This window comes from Myotis brandtii, unplaced genomic scaffold (genome assembly GCF_000412655.1).
Source record: "Myotis brandtii unplaced genomic scaffold, ASM41265v1 scaffold708, whole genome shotgun sequence".
Classification (NCBI taxonomy): Eukaryota; Metazoa; Chordata; class Mammalia; order Chiroptera; family Vespertilionidae; genus Myotis; species Myotis brandtii.
The window spans coordinates 1,820,496-1,835,833 of NW_005370777.1; the positions used below are offsets into that span (position 1 = coordinate 1,820,496).

General features: G+C 38.4%; 1 protein-coding gene across 5 annotated transcripts in view; it reads right to left on the minus strand.

Moving 5' to 3' along the window:
- Positions 1-15,338, minus strand: part of APAF1 (apoptotic peptidase activating factor 1) — a 75,493-nt gene that overhangs the window by 46,475 nt on the left and 13,680 nt on the right. For 3 of the 5 annotated variants that reach the window (XM_005882353.2, XM_014530044.1, XM_014530045.1), the window contains exons 6-13: positions 13,015-13,127; positions 12,781-12,912; positions 10,833-11,071; positions 10,313-10,480; positions 9,022-9,153; positions 4,797-4,910; positions 4,154-4,338; positions 2,103-2,229 (exon numbers count right to left, since the gene is read on the minus strand). In XM_005882353.2, coding sequence (XP_005882415.1) covers positions 2,103-2,229; positions 4,154-4,338; positions 4,797-4,910; positions 9,022-9,153; positions 10,313-10,480; positions 10,833-11,071; positions 12,781-12,912; positions 13,015-13,127 — 1,210 coding nt within the window. Of the gene's footprint in view, positions 1-2,102; positions 2,230-4,153; positions 4,350-4,796; positions 4,911-9,021; positions 9,154-10,312; positions 10,481-10,832; positions 11,072-12,780; positions 12,913-13,014; positions 13,128-15,338 lie in introns of those variants that run through there. The other 2 variants (XM_014530046.1, XM_014530047.1) reach the window with 2 other exon arrangements.

A 15,338-nucleotide genomic window follows, 5' to 3' on the forward strand; every position in this document is an offset into this window, starting at 1 on the left:
CAAGTGCACAAATTTTTGTGCACCGGGCCTCTAGTATATATATAAAGAGCCAGGGTCCGTAACATCCAAAATGACTGAAGGGACGACCGAATGCCAGGCTTCACGCGCAGCAGGCTCGGGTGGGCGGGGACTGGTGAGCGGGATGAACTGCTGACCTCTCAGTCCCTCCCCCCCGGCTCCCACGGGCACCGCGGCAACCCAGCACTGACTGCTGCCACCACGGGTGCTGCGGCAACCCAGCACTGACTGCCAAGGGGGCTGTGGGCCCCGGAAAGCTACAGCACTGTGACAGGAGGGGGCTGTGGGCCCCAGCCGGCCAGGGCGAGGTGGAACTCTGGGTCTCGTGCAATTGAGGGTGTGGCCGGCCTACATACCAGACCCTGACAGGAGGGAGGAGGGAGCCACATTCCTCGCAGAATTGGCCATTGGATGGCTTGCTGTCAGCAGCCTGCCAGCCAGGAATCCCATTCACCTGCACCCCGGACCCCAGCGATCAGGCAGGCAGAGGCAGTTAGGGGCAATCAGGCCAGCAGGGGAGAGCAGTTAGGGGCGAGATCAGGCCAGCAGGGGAGGGCAGTTGGGGTGATCAGGCAGGTAGGCAGAGGCGGCTAGGGGCAATCAGGCAGGCAGACAGAGAGGTTAGGGGCGATCAGGCAGGCAGGCAGAAGCAGTAAGGGGCAATCAGGCAAGCAGGCGAGTGGTTAGGAGCCACTCACTTACTGGACAGGGATCAGGCCTAAACCGGCAGTCAGACATCCCCCAAGGGGTCCCCGATTGGAGAGGGTGCAGACTGGGCTGAGGGAACCCCACCCTGCACAAATTTCGTGCACCGGGCCCACTAGTCTATACTAATAAAAGGGTAATATGCTAATTAGACCAGATAGACCAGACATCCTTCCAGACAAAGCCACGGCAGCTGTGAGGGCCGAGGAGGGCTGGCAGTGGCAGCATCAGGGAGGTAATGGGGGTAGCGCCTTCCCCTGATCAGCCCAGTCACCTACTGCAGAGGGAGGCCAGAGGCAGTAGCAGCAGTGGGGTGATGGGGCAGCACCTTCCCCTGATTGGCCTGGTCACCTCCCACAGAGGTAGGGAGCGGGCCTAAGCCGTCATAGGACGGTCCCCTGAGTGCTCCCAGACTGTGAGAGGGGGCAGGCCGGGCTGAGGGGACCCCCCACCCAGTGCACGAATTTTCATGCACCTGGCCTCTAGTTATTAAATAAAAATCTTTCCTTAAAAGATCCTAATCATTGTTATTTTGCAACAAAAATGAACCTTGGCAAAATCACTCCAAAAATCAGAATTTGTGTCAGAATCTGTATGCTTTAAAATAGAGAACTATCCATTGTTAAATGTTAGTAATATTAATAAAAATAACTAACAGAGTATAGCTTCAGTTCGTGAGAATAGTTTCACAAATTCTTAACAAGCAAATAGAAAATATTTCATGCAATATAATTTCTTTCCGGGGCTCAAAAGACAAAATTAGTAATAAAGCATACATAGGAATAAAGGTTATAGTCATAATCTTACAAAGACTAAAGCTATCATAATTATAAAAGTTTTAACTAATTTGATCCTGATTCCTTCAAAATCCAAAAGTTAGAGCACAAGTTTAAAGTAAAGCACTCATTCATATTTTCTGAAAACAAATGAGAACTTAAAAGGAAATTCCTTCAGGCACCTTAGGAAACAACCTAGCCCAATTCCATTTATCGCCAGAAATCTGTGCCTGAGCTGGTGATAAAATAGGTATTTTACTTAATCGTTGTTTTTCAGTCAGAGCCCTGCTCACTCTGCTAGAAAGTCCTATGTCTTTCAACAATTATCAATTCCTCATTACCTTTAGCTGGCACATGGGTGATGACAACTGACTGGCAGGGTAAAAGGCACCTCTATGTCACTTGGCAAGTTTAGAATTATGGAAAAAAACAAAACAAAAAACACTACCATATCTTTAAAATCGCTAGAGAAAGCTTTTATAAAATGTTCGGTTTCTCTATCTCTTTGTTCAATTTACTTGACTTTTAGAATTTAAATATATTTTAATACACACAGTATTGCATACATGCCCTTTTCAATTTTTCTCAAGAGACATATTTTACCTGTAAGGTTTTATCAGCTCCACAAGAAGCTATTCTGTGGCCATCCTCAGAAAAGCAAGCATGGTAAACAGCATCTGTATGGGGGCGGACAACTAAGCGAGAGAGATTCTTGATGTTCTTTTTGTTTCTAAATACAAGGAAAAAAGGAACAAAAACCCAACAAGTGAGAATAAACTTCAGTAATAAACTGTCTTTTAGCTTAGTTATATTCCCCAAAATACAAAATTCTTAAAATTAAATTGCCAACATGTAAATGACAGCATAGAAGATCACCTGAAGGAAAAAAGCATTAATATAAAAAACTTGGCATTTTAAGAGAAGTGCCACCCTATATCAAGCAACCTGTCATGTGTTACAAATGTCACTGAGTTGGAAGAAATCTAGTTAATCAGATACACATCACCTTCTATTTTCCTTTGATGCTTTAATAATAATATGTACACCTGCCATTATGATGATGTACTTTAAAACTGCTCTTCTCTAAGTAAAATTATTCAGATATAGAGAAAAAGTAAATAAAGCAATGTTATTTTCTGTGTATCTTAATCTACTGAATACTAACTATCCCACAGGTATAAATATTATATGATTTTTCATGGGCTAAAGGAACAAAAAAATAAAGAACAAAAGGGTAAAGGAATATAACATATACTTAAAATGAGAAAAGTATCAGAACAGTCAGGATTTCTGTGTCAGTAACTCTCAGTACAAGAATATATGTTAAATGGTTTCGTGTTTAATTTAAGAGTCAAAGTTTGGCCCTAGCCAGTTTGACTCAATGGATAGTGGGTTGGCCTAAGGATTGAAGGGTCTCCGGTTCGATTCCGGTCAAGAGCATGTATTTCAGTTGCAGGCTCGATCCCTGGCCCTGGTTGGGGCTCATATGGGAGGCAACCAATTGATGTGTCTCTCTTTCACATCAATGTTTCTGTCTTTCACATCAATCTCTCTCTCTCTCTCTCTCTCTCTCTCTCTCTCCCCGCTCCCTCAGTAAGGCATGCAAGCCTAATCAAGTCTCAGCCTCTCTGTGCCTGTTTTCTCATTTGTAAAATAGGGCAAATAATATTTAATAGTACTTTATAAGGTTGTTCTGAAGATAAAATGAATAAGATGTGAGCTTACTGTATATTACAGGCATGAAAAAGATGATATTTTAGCTTTCCTTTTACTAATTGATAAGATTAAGATTACTAATTGATAAGAAGTTAGAAGAATCATGATTCAGGGAAAGTTTAATAAGGACTAAGTGCAAGACAAAGTGCTAATCCAGCGGTTCTCAACCTGTGGGTCACGACCCCTTTGGGGGTCGAACGACCCTTTCACAGGGGTCGCCTAAGACCATCGGAAAACACATATATAATTACATATTGTTTTTGTGATTAATCACTATGCTTTAATTATGTTCAATTTGTAACAGTGCAAATACATCCTGCATATCAGATATTTACATTACGATTCATAACAGTAGCAAAATTACAGTTATGAAGTAGCAACGAAAATAATTTTATGGTTGGGGGTCACCACAACATGAGGAACTGTATTAAAGGGTCACGGCATTAGGAAGGTTGAGAACCACTGTGCTAATCATTTTATACCCAATATCTCATTTAATCTTCACAAAAATTGTACTTACCTCAAAGGACTGTTATCTCTATTTTACTTATGAGAAAGGAGAGGAAGCTATAACTTGTTCAAAAATCACAAAACTGTGATTTTAGAAAGGAGACTCAAAAGTAGGTTTGTCGCTTCAAAGCCCATGTTCTTCACTACTTATTGTATTACACTAAGTAAAGCATTTGGTGTTAATATTTAGAATGACTTGTCAAAATGCCATACAGACAAGCATCTATTTCTATGGACTCTTTGAACATGAATATTTCTCCTATGCTTACTTCTCTAAAACTTTTCAATAAGTAAGAATGCTTATTAAAAGTTCCAGCCTTTCCAAAGAACTGTAGTTAAATCTTCCTGGAGTGAACTTATTCACTACCTGAAAAAAATAATGATATAATTAGCACGCTGCTCCCTTTGGTCTCTCCTAACCTACTTACATCCACTCCAGGTAAAGCACTCCGTTATCGACCTCCTGCTTGGCCTGCAGCTTAGCTTGCTGATAAACTTCTGAAGTTTCCGGCTCACAGAGACCCAGCTGTACAATACTAGGAAATGGTTGTCGTCCAAGAAGATGTCCATTTAAAGATAAAAACTCCTGGAAATTCTCACAGACTGCATAATCCTATGAACAAACTGAAATCTCTTAGAAACATAACCAGAGCCAACGTTTTTCTGTTTCTGTGATCTCATCACTTTAAAGGCTTAAATGACATAGTCTCTATGTGAGCTAAAATTGAATAACCAACCACTTAGGTAACAAATATAGACTTTTAAACATAGGATAAACTTTTAAACATAAGATAAAAATCTCATTATCAAAGTACTACTTTCTTAATACATTCTTTAAAAACAATAACAAGAAAAACACTGAACACTTTACTTCTTCAAATTTCAAAAATCAATCCTATTCACATTCCCAATAGGCTAGGAAGCAAAATAATTAGAATAATCAAAGGTTAAAATAAGAAAATTATCTTTCTACATTCCTTTCTATTCTGCTCGTCCCCACTATTAAAACCTAGAATTAAATGTCAGAAAAAGCATGTCCTTTCAGAACTTATTTTTTGAATGAATATATACCTTTTCATCCAGTATATCCCTGTATTCCACAAATTCATGAATCAGATGAGCAGGGCCTACAAGTTCTGTTTTTGCTTTAATCCAATCCAGGGAAAACATTAAAGCACAAAGTTCCTTTTAAAAAATAAATAAATAATAAGATCAGGAGCCCTGTTAAAGAAATCAGAGAATTTTAAGTCTACCATCATTACCCTAACACTACTGAAACTTAGCAGACACTCAAATTTAAGGACAAAAAGGAAACTATTGAAAAGAAACACATAAATAGTTCCAAAGAAACATAAAATGGACCTCACACCTTAACTCAAAATAAATTTTAGTTGGATTAAAGACTTAAATATAAAATAGAAAACTTCAGAAAAAAACTAGAACAAACAGGTAAATATTTCTATAAGCCTGTAATGAAGGAAATGTTTGCAGATATGACACCAAAGTAAACTACAAAAAAGAAAAATGGTGCATTTAATAACATAAAAACTCAAATCTTCAATATAGTAGAAAACAATCTAAATAAATTTGAAGACAAAAAATAAACCAGGAAAAAAAATTTATAACAGGTATAATAGATGACAGTATTAATAGAATAAAAATGACTACTCATTCAGTTTTATAGAAAATTCTTCAAAAATAAGAAAAAGGTAAACACCCCAATATAAAAAATAGGTAAAGGCAATGGATGAGAACCAATTCACAAAATAAAAAGCACAAATTTTTTTTTCTGCCACCACCAGGCTGGAATCTTAGTTTCTTCATTTTGTAAATGGAGATACTAGTAGCCCTATCTCACAGGGTTGTGATAAAACTTTACATGAGTTAGTATGTGTAAAATGCTTGGAACAAATCCTGGTGCACAGTAAATACTTAGTAAATTTTAGCTGTTATGCCCTAACCGGTTTGGCTCAGTGGATAGAGTGTCAGCCTGCGGACTCAAGGGTCCCAGGTTCGATTCCGGTCAAGGGCATGTACCTTGGTTGCGGGCACATCCCCCGTGGGGAGTGTGCAGGAGGCAGCTGATCGATGTTTCTCTCTCATCAATGTTTCTGACTCTCTATCCTTCTCTCTTCCTCTCTGTAAAAAATCAATAAAATAAATTTTTTTAAAAAATTTTTAGCTGTTATTATTATAACAACCCTATCTCAATATTTAACCATTACCACTGCCTTCATGGAATATAATTATCTCAAGCAGTAGCTAATTCCATTTACCTATCATGGCTCATAGGCAGTTATTTACATGAGCAAGGATAAAGGCTGGGACAAATTCAACCTAAAGTATTTCAATGAGAAAGTACCATGTTATCTAAACTCTCTGTGCACATACTTAATTACAAAGTCATTACTTAATCCTCTATCTCTAAACTCACTCTAATCTTGGATGGGAACATTGGTACCATTTTAATTAATTTTAAAAGACGAATAAAACTTTTTAAAGAATTCTTTTTCATTGTGTTTACTTAAAAGAATCTTTGAAACAGGGTCTAACTTGGTGAAAACTTCAGTGTTGGGCCCTGACCGGTTTGGCTCAGCGGATAGAGCGTCGGCCTGCGGACTCAAGGGTCCCTGGTTCGGTTCCGGTCAAGGGCATGTACCTTGCTTGCGGGCACATCCCCCGTGGGGAGTGTGCAGGAGGCAGCTGATCGATGTTTCTCTCTCTCTCATCGATGTTTCTGACTCTCTATCCTTCTCTCTTCCTCTCTGTAAAAAATCAATAAAATATATTAAAAGGAAAAAAAAAAAGAAAGAAAACTTCAGTGTTGGGCTGCCTGTGTAAGACTTACCCATCACAAACTATTTTTTAATATCAGATTTCTAGAGACTAACAGAAATGATAAGAATATCAGCTGGAATCAGAGGAAATGAACACTGTCTTACACTATTGGTAGTGATGTAAGTCAAAGCAACCCTTCTCTAGAGTACAGTTCGGCAATCTGTATTAAAATTAAAAGTGACCCACAAATTACACTTACAAATATGTGTGCTAAGACAATAATCAGATGAGTATGCTTATGCAAGCTAATTGATCAAATGGTTAATCATAATGTAGCTACACAATGAAAATAGTATGCAGTTTTAAAAATTATGTCGCTCTATATAAATTGACATAAAAAGATGACCACGTAATATAATTAAGTAAAAAATAAAACACAAGATAGCCCGGCCGATGGTTGAGCATTGACCTATGAACCAGTGACCTCTGGTCAGGGCACATATCTAGGTTGCGGGCTTAATCACCACTGGGGGTTGTGCAGGAGGCAGCCAATGGATGATTCTCTCTCATCATTGATGTTTCTATCTATCTCTCCCTCTCACTTCCTCTCTGAAATCAATTTAAAAAAAATTTTAAGTGGATTTTTTTTTAAATACCTGGACCTATTAATTCCACTTCAAAGAATTTTCAAAGGAAATAATATAGGTGCAAAGACAGAATATTCATTACAGCATCATAAAAGCAAAAAAACTGAAAACAACCTAAATGTTTAACAATTACAGTTTGGTTAACTAAATTAGGGCATTGATATTTATTGGAATACCTTAAAAAAAACACCATGCCCCAGCCGGTTTGGCTCAGTGGATAGAGTGTTGGCCCATGAACTGAAGGGTTCAATTCCAGTCAAGGGCATGTACCTCAGTTGCAGGGTCAATCCCAGGCCTTGATCAGGGAGTGTGTGGGAGGCAACCAATCAATGTGTCTCTCTTGTATTGATGTCTCTCTATCTCTCTCTTCCTCCCTCCCTTCCTCTCTAAAAATCAATGGAAAAATATCCTCAGGGAAGATGACCAAAAAAAACAACCACCAGACTACAGCACCATTTTTGTAACCAAGAAATAATGTACCTAAGCAGAGAAAAATAACTCACCTTGGCCAGTATGTTCAGTGGTTAGAGCATTGGCCTGAGCACCAAAGGGTCTCAGGTTTGATTCCCAGTCAAGGGCATATACCTGGACTGCAGGTTTGATCCCTACCCTGGTCAGGGCATGTACGGGAGGCAACAAATCGATGTGTCTCTCTCACATCAATGTTTCTCTTTCTCTCTCTCCCCCCTACCTCCCTCCCATCCACTCTCTCAAAAAAAGAAAATCAATGGAAAAAATATCCTCAGGTGAGGATTAATAAACAAAAAAATGAAAGAAAGAAAAGAAAAATTACTCAAAGTTTTCCAAAATGTTAACATTTTTAATAGTTAGCTGGTAGTTGACTTCATATATCATCTATGTGTTAATGGTTCCCAAATGTTATCTTTAGTCCATAATCTTCCCCAGAAACCTTGATTTATACATCCATCTACATGCTTAATATTTCTAGTTAGATGTCTTAATATGAGTATCAGATTTAATATACTCAAAATGAGTTCTTAATCTTCACCCTGCTCCCATAAATACTTGTTCTACCCACAGACATCGCCATCTCAATTCATGGCAACTCTAATCCTTCTACTGCACAAACTTGAAGTCATCTTTGACTCTTCTCTTTTACAATGCCTATCAAATCCATCAGCAAATGATGAAGATTCTACTCCTATATCATCACTTTCTTTCCCCTTCATGCTTTTTTCTACTTCTGAGCACTTACTACCCCCTGACATAGTATACATTTATTTGTCCACTGTCAGTCTCCCCAAGAATGTAAGTTAAATGACAGGAGGGACTCTGTAACATAGCCTCACAATGAATAACAATAATTGTATATAGCAGGCATTTAATAAATATTTTTTAAATATTTTTATTGATTTCATAGAGGAAGGGAGAGGGAGAAAGAGATAGAAACATCAATGATGAGAGAGAATCATCGATCGGCTGCACCCTGCACGTCCCCCACTTGGGGATAGAGCCAGCAACCCGGGCATGTGCCCTGATCAGGAATCGAACTGTTATCTCCTGGTTCATAGGTTGAAACTCAACCACCAACCCACATTAGCTGGGCTAATAAATATTTTTTGAATGAATGCATATACTTCGCCACCCTCCGTTCCCTCTCAAAACTTAAAAACAAATTCATACTGGCTATAAAGAAAAGCTATTGGTAAGAAAAAAAATGAATTTTCAGGTGGTTCATTTAATTCACTTACTAAGGTACCTTTTTTAAAAAAAAATCACTGCAAGTAAAAATAGTAGCAAAAACAACAATGCTTAGTCTATAATTCTATTTTTATAAATTAAAAAATTCTAAACATAGGAATAAATAAAAGTGAGATAAAAGAAAATAATTTTTAAGTCAGTCCTCTTACTTTGTGCATATTGGCACTGGCCATGTGATAGGCCAGGAAATTGTACCAGTACATGCAGTCCTCCTGATCTGGTGAAAGAGCGTGTAGCTGGTGATGTCTCTGGAACTGCGTGATTATCTTCTTATGCAGATCCTGAAACACAAAGGAAACATTTCAGAGGACAGAAACAATTTCATAACCTAAACATTACAGTAACACCAGCTTCCAAAGCTATTTAAGAATATATAGAAAATATTTCCATAAGATACTTATTAATTACAAAAAGAAAAAATAGCAACTTTACAGTGGAGATATTGGTGGATACTACTTTAATGAAGTGATCAATGGTAACATCACTGATAGTAAGATGTATCAACACCCTGATATGATTCACCGAGAAGGACACAATTTCATTTCTGTGGTATTCTTGCCAAAAATATATAACCTTGCTCTAGTCAGAAGAAAATATAAGATAAACCTAAAGACAATATGCAAAATAACTATCTAGGTATGGTGAAGGCTTGGGGAGGAGGTAGAAGCGGGGGCGGGGGATGTCAATGGGGGAAAGGAGGGGGACATCTGTAATACTTTCAACAATAAAGATAATTTTTTTTAAATATATTTTATTGATTTTTTGCAGAGAGAAATGGAGAGGGATAGAGAGTTAGAAACATCGATGAGAGAGAAACATCGATCAGCTGCCTCCTGCACACTCCCCACTGGGGATATGCCCGCAACCAAGGTACATGCCCTTGACCGGAATCGAACCTGGGACCCTTGAGTCCGCAGGCCGACGCTCTATCTGGGGATATGCCCACAACCAAGGTACATGCCCTTGACCGGAATCGAACCTGGGACCCTTGAGTCCTCAGACCGACGCTCTATCCACTGAGCCAAACCGGTTAGGGCAAAGATAATTTTTTTAAAAAACTAGCTAGTACTCCTCAAAAGTGACCATGAAAGATAAAGAAAGCTGAGGAATTTTCATAGATTTGAGGAAACATGACAATTTAATGCAATATGGGATCCTGAATTGGATTTGGACCACAAAAAAAGACATTAGTGGGAAAGCTGGCAAAAGTCAAAGTCTGTGAATTAGTAACATTATAGTTACATAAAGGTATTAATTTTGGGAGGAACTAGGTGAAGGGTTTATGCACAAAATCTCTGTACTATCTTGTAACTATTCCGTGTCTAAAATTACTTAAAAATATTCAACAATAAAGAATTATTTTCAAAAATAATAAAATACAAACAGAAAAATTATTTCAAAATAAAAAGTTAAAAAAAGAGCATACAGAGGTGCAAGTACCTGAAGCTGGCTGCGGTTTTGCTCTGTAAGGAAATCTACCTGAAGATCATGCAAATAGTAGCAAAATGATTTGCCATTCCGATCACAGAATAATAGAGACTTATTAACAAACTCTTGCAGTATGTCTTCAACTTCTTCAGTCTCCATGTCCCAGAGAACACATAGCACCTAGGAATCAAAATAAAATGAGCAGGACTGCAGACAAGGTGTAAACACACCCAAAAATCATATCTCAAAGCCCTGAAGAAGAACCTATTTCATAAGAAGCAGCTCAACCATTCCTCAAGGTAGAAAAGAGAAAGAAGCCGGCTGCTTCTCCAGCTTCACTTGAACCACTGAAAATTAGGTAACCCGTTCCAGTTCAACATCAAGCCCTTGATGGAGACTGAACCTTCCACCCACCACCTCAGTCACACGGGTCTTATCTTTCCAGTATCCTCTGTAACAATATCCTTGGTACTGTATCCAAGGTTGCATGCCATAAATACCCAGTGATGCAGATTCTTGATCCTTTTATTACCTTTGTAGGCACCTTAACATCCTTCTGAAAGATGGAAAGATCTGTGTAATAACTTTTGATGTCTTCTCTGAGCATGTCAACACTTATAGACATGGCTTCATCCAGAGCCTCATAATCATAAGATGAAGATTTCCTTATCCTCTTGAATTGCTTATTCTGAAGTTGCCTGAGGTAGTACTCCCAGCGTTTGGGAAAATCACGTAAAAGTGCACCAATTAAAGACACTACAAGAGGAGAACCTAAAAAAAAAAAAAAAAAGGTCACTGTGTTAATATCGTCTCATTTCAGAATCACTACTAAGTTAAGAATCAATTTATTGCTGCATGTTATCCAAAGCCTTAAAGTATTTTTAACTCTTGGATTCATTTTAGGTATTTATTATAAGGAAGTTACTAGAAATAATCAATATTTCATTTAAGCATATTCATCACAGAATTACTTAAGATAATGAAAAAATCTTAACAGAAATGACTGAATTAAAGCATGTCACTGGTAAATTTTTTTCAAAAGATATTTAATGGCATTGTAAAATGCTCAAGATTTGTTATATAAAAAGGACAAGATTTTAAATGATGTATACCACATTATAATCTTGACTTTTTTTCCAAAGTTGTATGTCCTAAAAGACTGGAAAAAATACTCTGACACTAATAATTATCAGATTATGAATAGTTTCTATTTTTCTTTATAGATTCACACAGTTTCAAAATGAATATGCATCAACTTTATAATTATAAAAATGAAGTATTTTTTTCTAAGTTTAAGATTTTTTTAGGACACAGGGAGAAGACGACCATCTGCAAGCTAAGCAGCGAGGCCTCAGAAAAAAAAACTCTGCTGACATCCTGATCTTGGACTTCTAGACTTTAGAACTGTGAGACAATAAATTTATGTTGTTTAAACCACCCAAAAAAAAAAGATTTTTTTAAAAGTCAATTAACTCAAAACCAAGTATCTATTTAATGGCAGAAAGAAAAATAAGAAGGTATTTCTATGGAGTAACAACTATGGAAAAAGTAATCTTCAATGCTGATAGATTTGACTACATAAAAGTTTCAATTTCTGGCCCTAGCCAGGTGGCTCAGTTGGCAGGAGCATCATCTTGTACACCAAAAGGTTGTGTGTTTGATTCCCAGTCAGGGCACATACCAGTCGGGGTGCATACCGGAGCAACCAATCAATGCTTCTCTCTCTCTCTCTCAAATCCATAAAACATATCCTCAGATGAGGATTTTTTTTAAAGTTTAAATTTCTGGGAGGACTCCACCAAGATGGCGGCATAGGTAAACACCGGAGACTGCTGCCGCAAACAACCACTTCAAAAATACAACTAAAAGACGGAACGGAAGTTTAAATTTCTGTATTTGAAAAAGACTATAAATGAGATTAAAAGGTAGACAAAAAACTAGGGAAAATATTTGGGGGGGGAAAAAACATGAAAAAAGGCTAATAGCTTCAATAGAGTACCTAAAAGTCAATAAAAATACTTATATCACAAAAGAAAAGCGAGTCAAGAATAATTTATTAAAATGCAAAAATTCAATAGATAAGTAAAAAAGTTAACTTCATTAGTAAAAAATGTAAATTAAGAAGACAAAACCCGTTTTTACTTTCAAATTAGAATACTATTTTTATAAAATCACAACCAAAAGAATTTTAAGCTCTCGCTATATTTTTGTTCTCTGACAGCAGAAGTCACGTCTTTATGCTAAGATGCTGCAGGTTTTCACTTAATATTATTTTAATGAATGAATGAATACCAAAATATTATGACACATTTAGGGTTATTATACATTTAGGGTATCAGAGAAGAACCTAAAATACTAAATATTCTAGTTAAGTTTCTGGATGTTCCTGTGCTAAATTGTCATATTCATTAACTTAATTTACACAACAGGGTAAATTAACATCTCTATAACCCCCTTATATACAAAATAAATAACCCTACCTTTACATTCTTTTATAATACTATGGGCTTCTTCTGGCAAATCTGCTTTCTTCATATTTACAAAAAGGGATAAAATTTCAAGTCCTTTTTCTTTTCCTAAGCCACTCTCCACAGAGACTACATATTTTGGACCTGCAAAATCACAAGGTATGATAAATAATTTGGTGTGCCACATGTATAAATGTAATTGAATTAAAACATAAAGGTAGTAAAAACTAAATTAACAATCCTTACCCATTACTGAATCGGTAACACTCTTGTCTCTGGTTGTAAGGAGAATCTGACACTGATTGTCAAAAGCCTTCAATACCCAAGGATCCCAAACATCATCCAAGATCAACAGAGACCTAATTAAAAGAACTGTATTGAGTCACTAATGACATTTTAAGCTTCCTTTAAAAAAAGAGAATGCCACTACTGCCGTATCCCTTTCACAATACAGGGATAGGCCAAAAGTAGGTTTACAGTTGTGAGTACATGAAAGTCTAATCTTGTATTATTATTTATTAATTATTATATTATTTTCCATACGAAAATAAACCAATACTTTTGCTCACCAATGTATTGATTCAAATAAGGAAAAAATTTTTGAACCTTCCCCTTCCTCCCACCTTCAAGGCATATTAAAGTTAAGGGCCCTCTAAAAAGAGGGCTCTAAGTATTAGAAATCAGCAACCTAGTGCCTAAAAAGAACTATCCATGTAATGGGATGTTTCCTATTCAGTCTTTAAGCATCAAAACCAAATGGCAACTAGGCTCAGGTTAGCACTAGACTTAATCATAGAACAATGATGATTTTTAACCTTTTTTACTTACAAAACCAGCAATTTCATATCTTCCAACCTAACAGAATACACTAGCAAGATTACTTTTCATTTGGTTCACTAGTGGGGTGTTTTCCATCCAAGAAATCAGTTCATAATGACAAAGAACTTCTGTGTCAATTCCTGACTGGTCTCTCCAAAAACTTTTTTAAACTCACCAAAACAAATGAGAAAAAATGCAACTAAAACCTGATAGCATAATTACACACTAGCATTTTTGTCTGAATGGCACACTACTTCTGAACACTACAAAAAAAGTACATACACAGGTTGGAAAATTGCAGAAGCATAAACCAAAATAATGCTGAGAGAAAAACAAAATGACTGGCATCATAAGCCATGTCCGATACATCTGACAGTAATTATAATGTTTTCCTAAACACAAATCACTTTCATTTTGCAAAGGGAAGTGGGATTAGGAAGATACTGAGCAAGAAAAAGGGAAATGGCTAGTGGTCTCAATTCTATTTTCTCGAAAAGAATAGATACCAGTGACTATCAAGGGGAAGGGGAGATAATAGAGGGAACTGGAGGAGAAAAAAGCCAGAAAAAAGGAAGCTTCCCTCAAATGAGTAGCCATCATAATCATCTAGAAGAAGCTTTTTCCAAAAATTAATCCTCTCACCTGATATCCTGATATTAATCCCCTTACCAATTTGAAAATCACTGCCATACTCAGCAACTGTTACCTATGACAGTGTATGTACTACATCATCAAGTGCATCTGTACCATCACTTAATTCTCACCCAATTTACTGTTACACTCCCAAGGAATGCTTTACTCATCTCTGTTCTTGCAGCACTGACCCAGGCACAAAACTCAATGCTACTTAAATGAGCAAATGAAAGGAATGGCCGCTAGATCATGGAAATTAAACTATTGACTGAATCTCCGGCTATCCCCTCCACACAAATAGCAACTGAGCTGCTGTCTCCCTTCTGGTTTAGTGAAAACTGTGAAATAGCTGGTAACAGTGCCTAGCACATAATTATATTGGTACTAGAGGCCCGGTGCACCAATTCGTGCATCAGTGGGGTCCCTTGGCCTGGCATGCGGGATTGGGCCAAAACCGGCTCTCCGACATCCCTTGAGGGGTGCTGGGTTGTGAGAAAATACAGGCCAGGCTGACGGACCCCACCGGTGCACGATCGGGGCCGGGGAGGGACGCGGGAGGTTGGCCAACCAGGGAGGGACTGTGGGAGGGCTCCAGGGCGTGTCCGGCCCGTCTCACTCAGTCCCGATTGGCTGGACCCCAGCAGCAAGCTAACCTACCAATTGGAGCATCTGCCCCCTGGTGGTCAGTGCACATCATGGTGACTAGTCGACCGGTTATCTCTCTGTCCCCTGGTGGTCAGTGCACATCAGAGCTAGCGGTTGAGCGGCCTTAGCATATCATTAGCACATTATCGACCGGTTATCTCTCTGTCCCCTGGTTTGACTAGAGGCCCGGTGCATGAAATTCGTACACGGGGGGCGGTGTGTGTGTGTAATCCCTCAGCCAAGCCTGCACCCTCTCGAATCTGGGGCCCCTCGAGGGATGTCCAACTGCCCGTGGGATAGGGCCTAAATGGATAGTTGAACATCCCTCTCAATCCAGGACTGCTGGCTCCCAACTGCTTGCCTGCCTGCCTGCCTGCCTGATTGCCCCTAACTGCTTCTGCCTGCCAGCCTGATCACCCCCTAACTACTCCCCTGCCAGCCTGATCGACGCCTAACTGCTCCCCTGCTGGCCC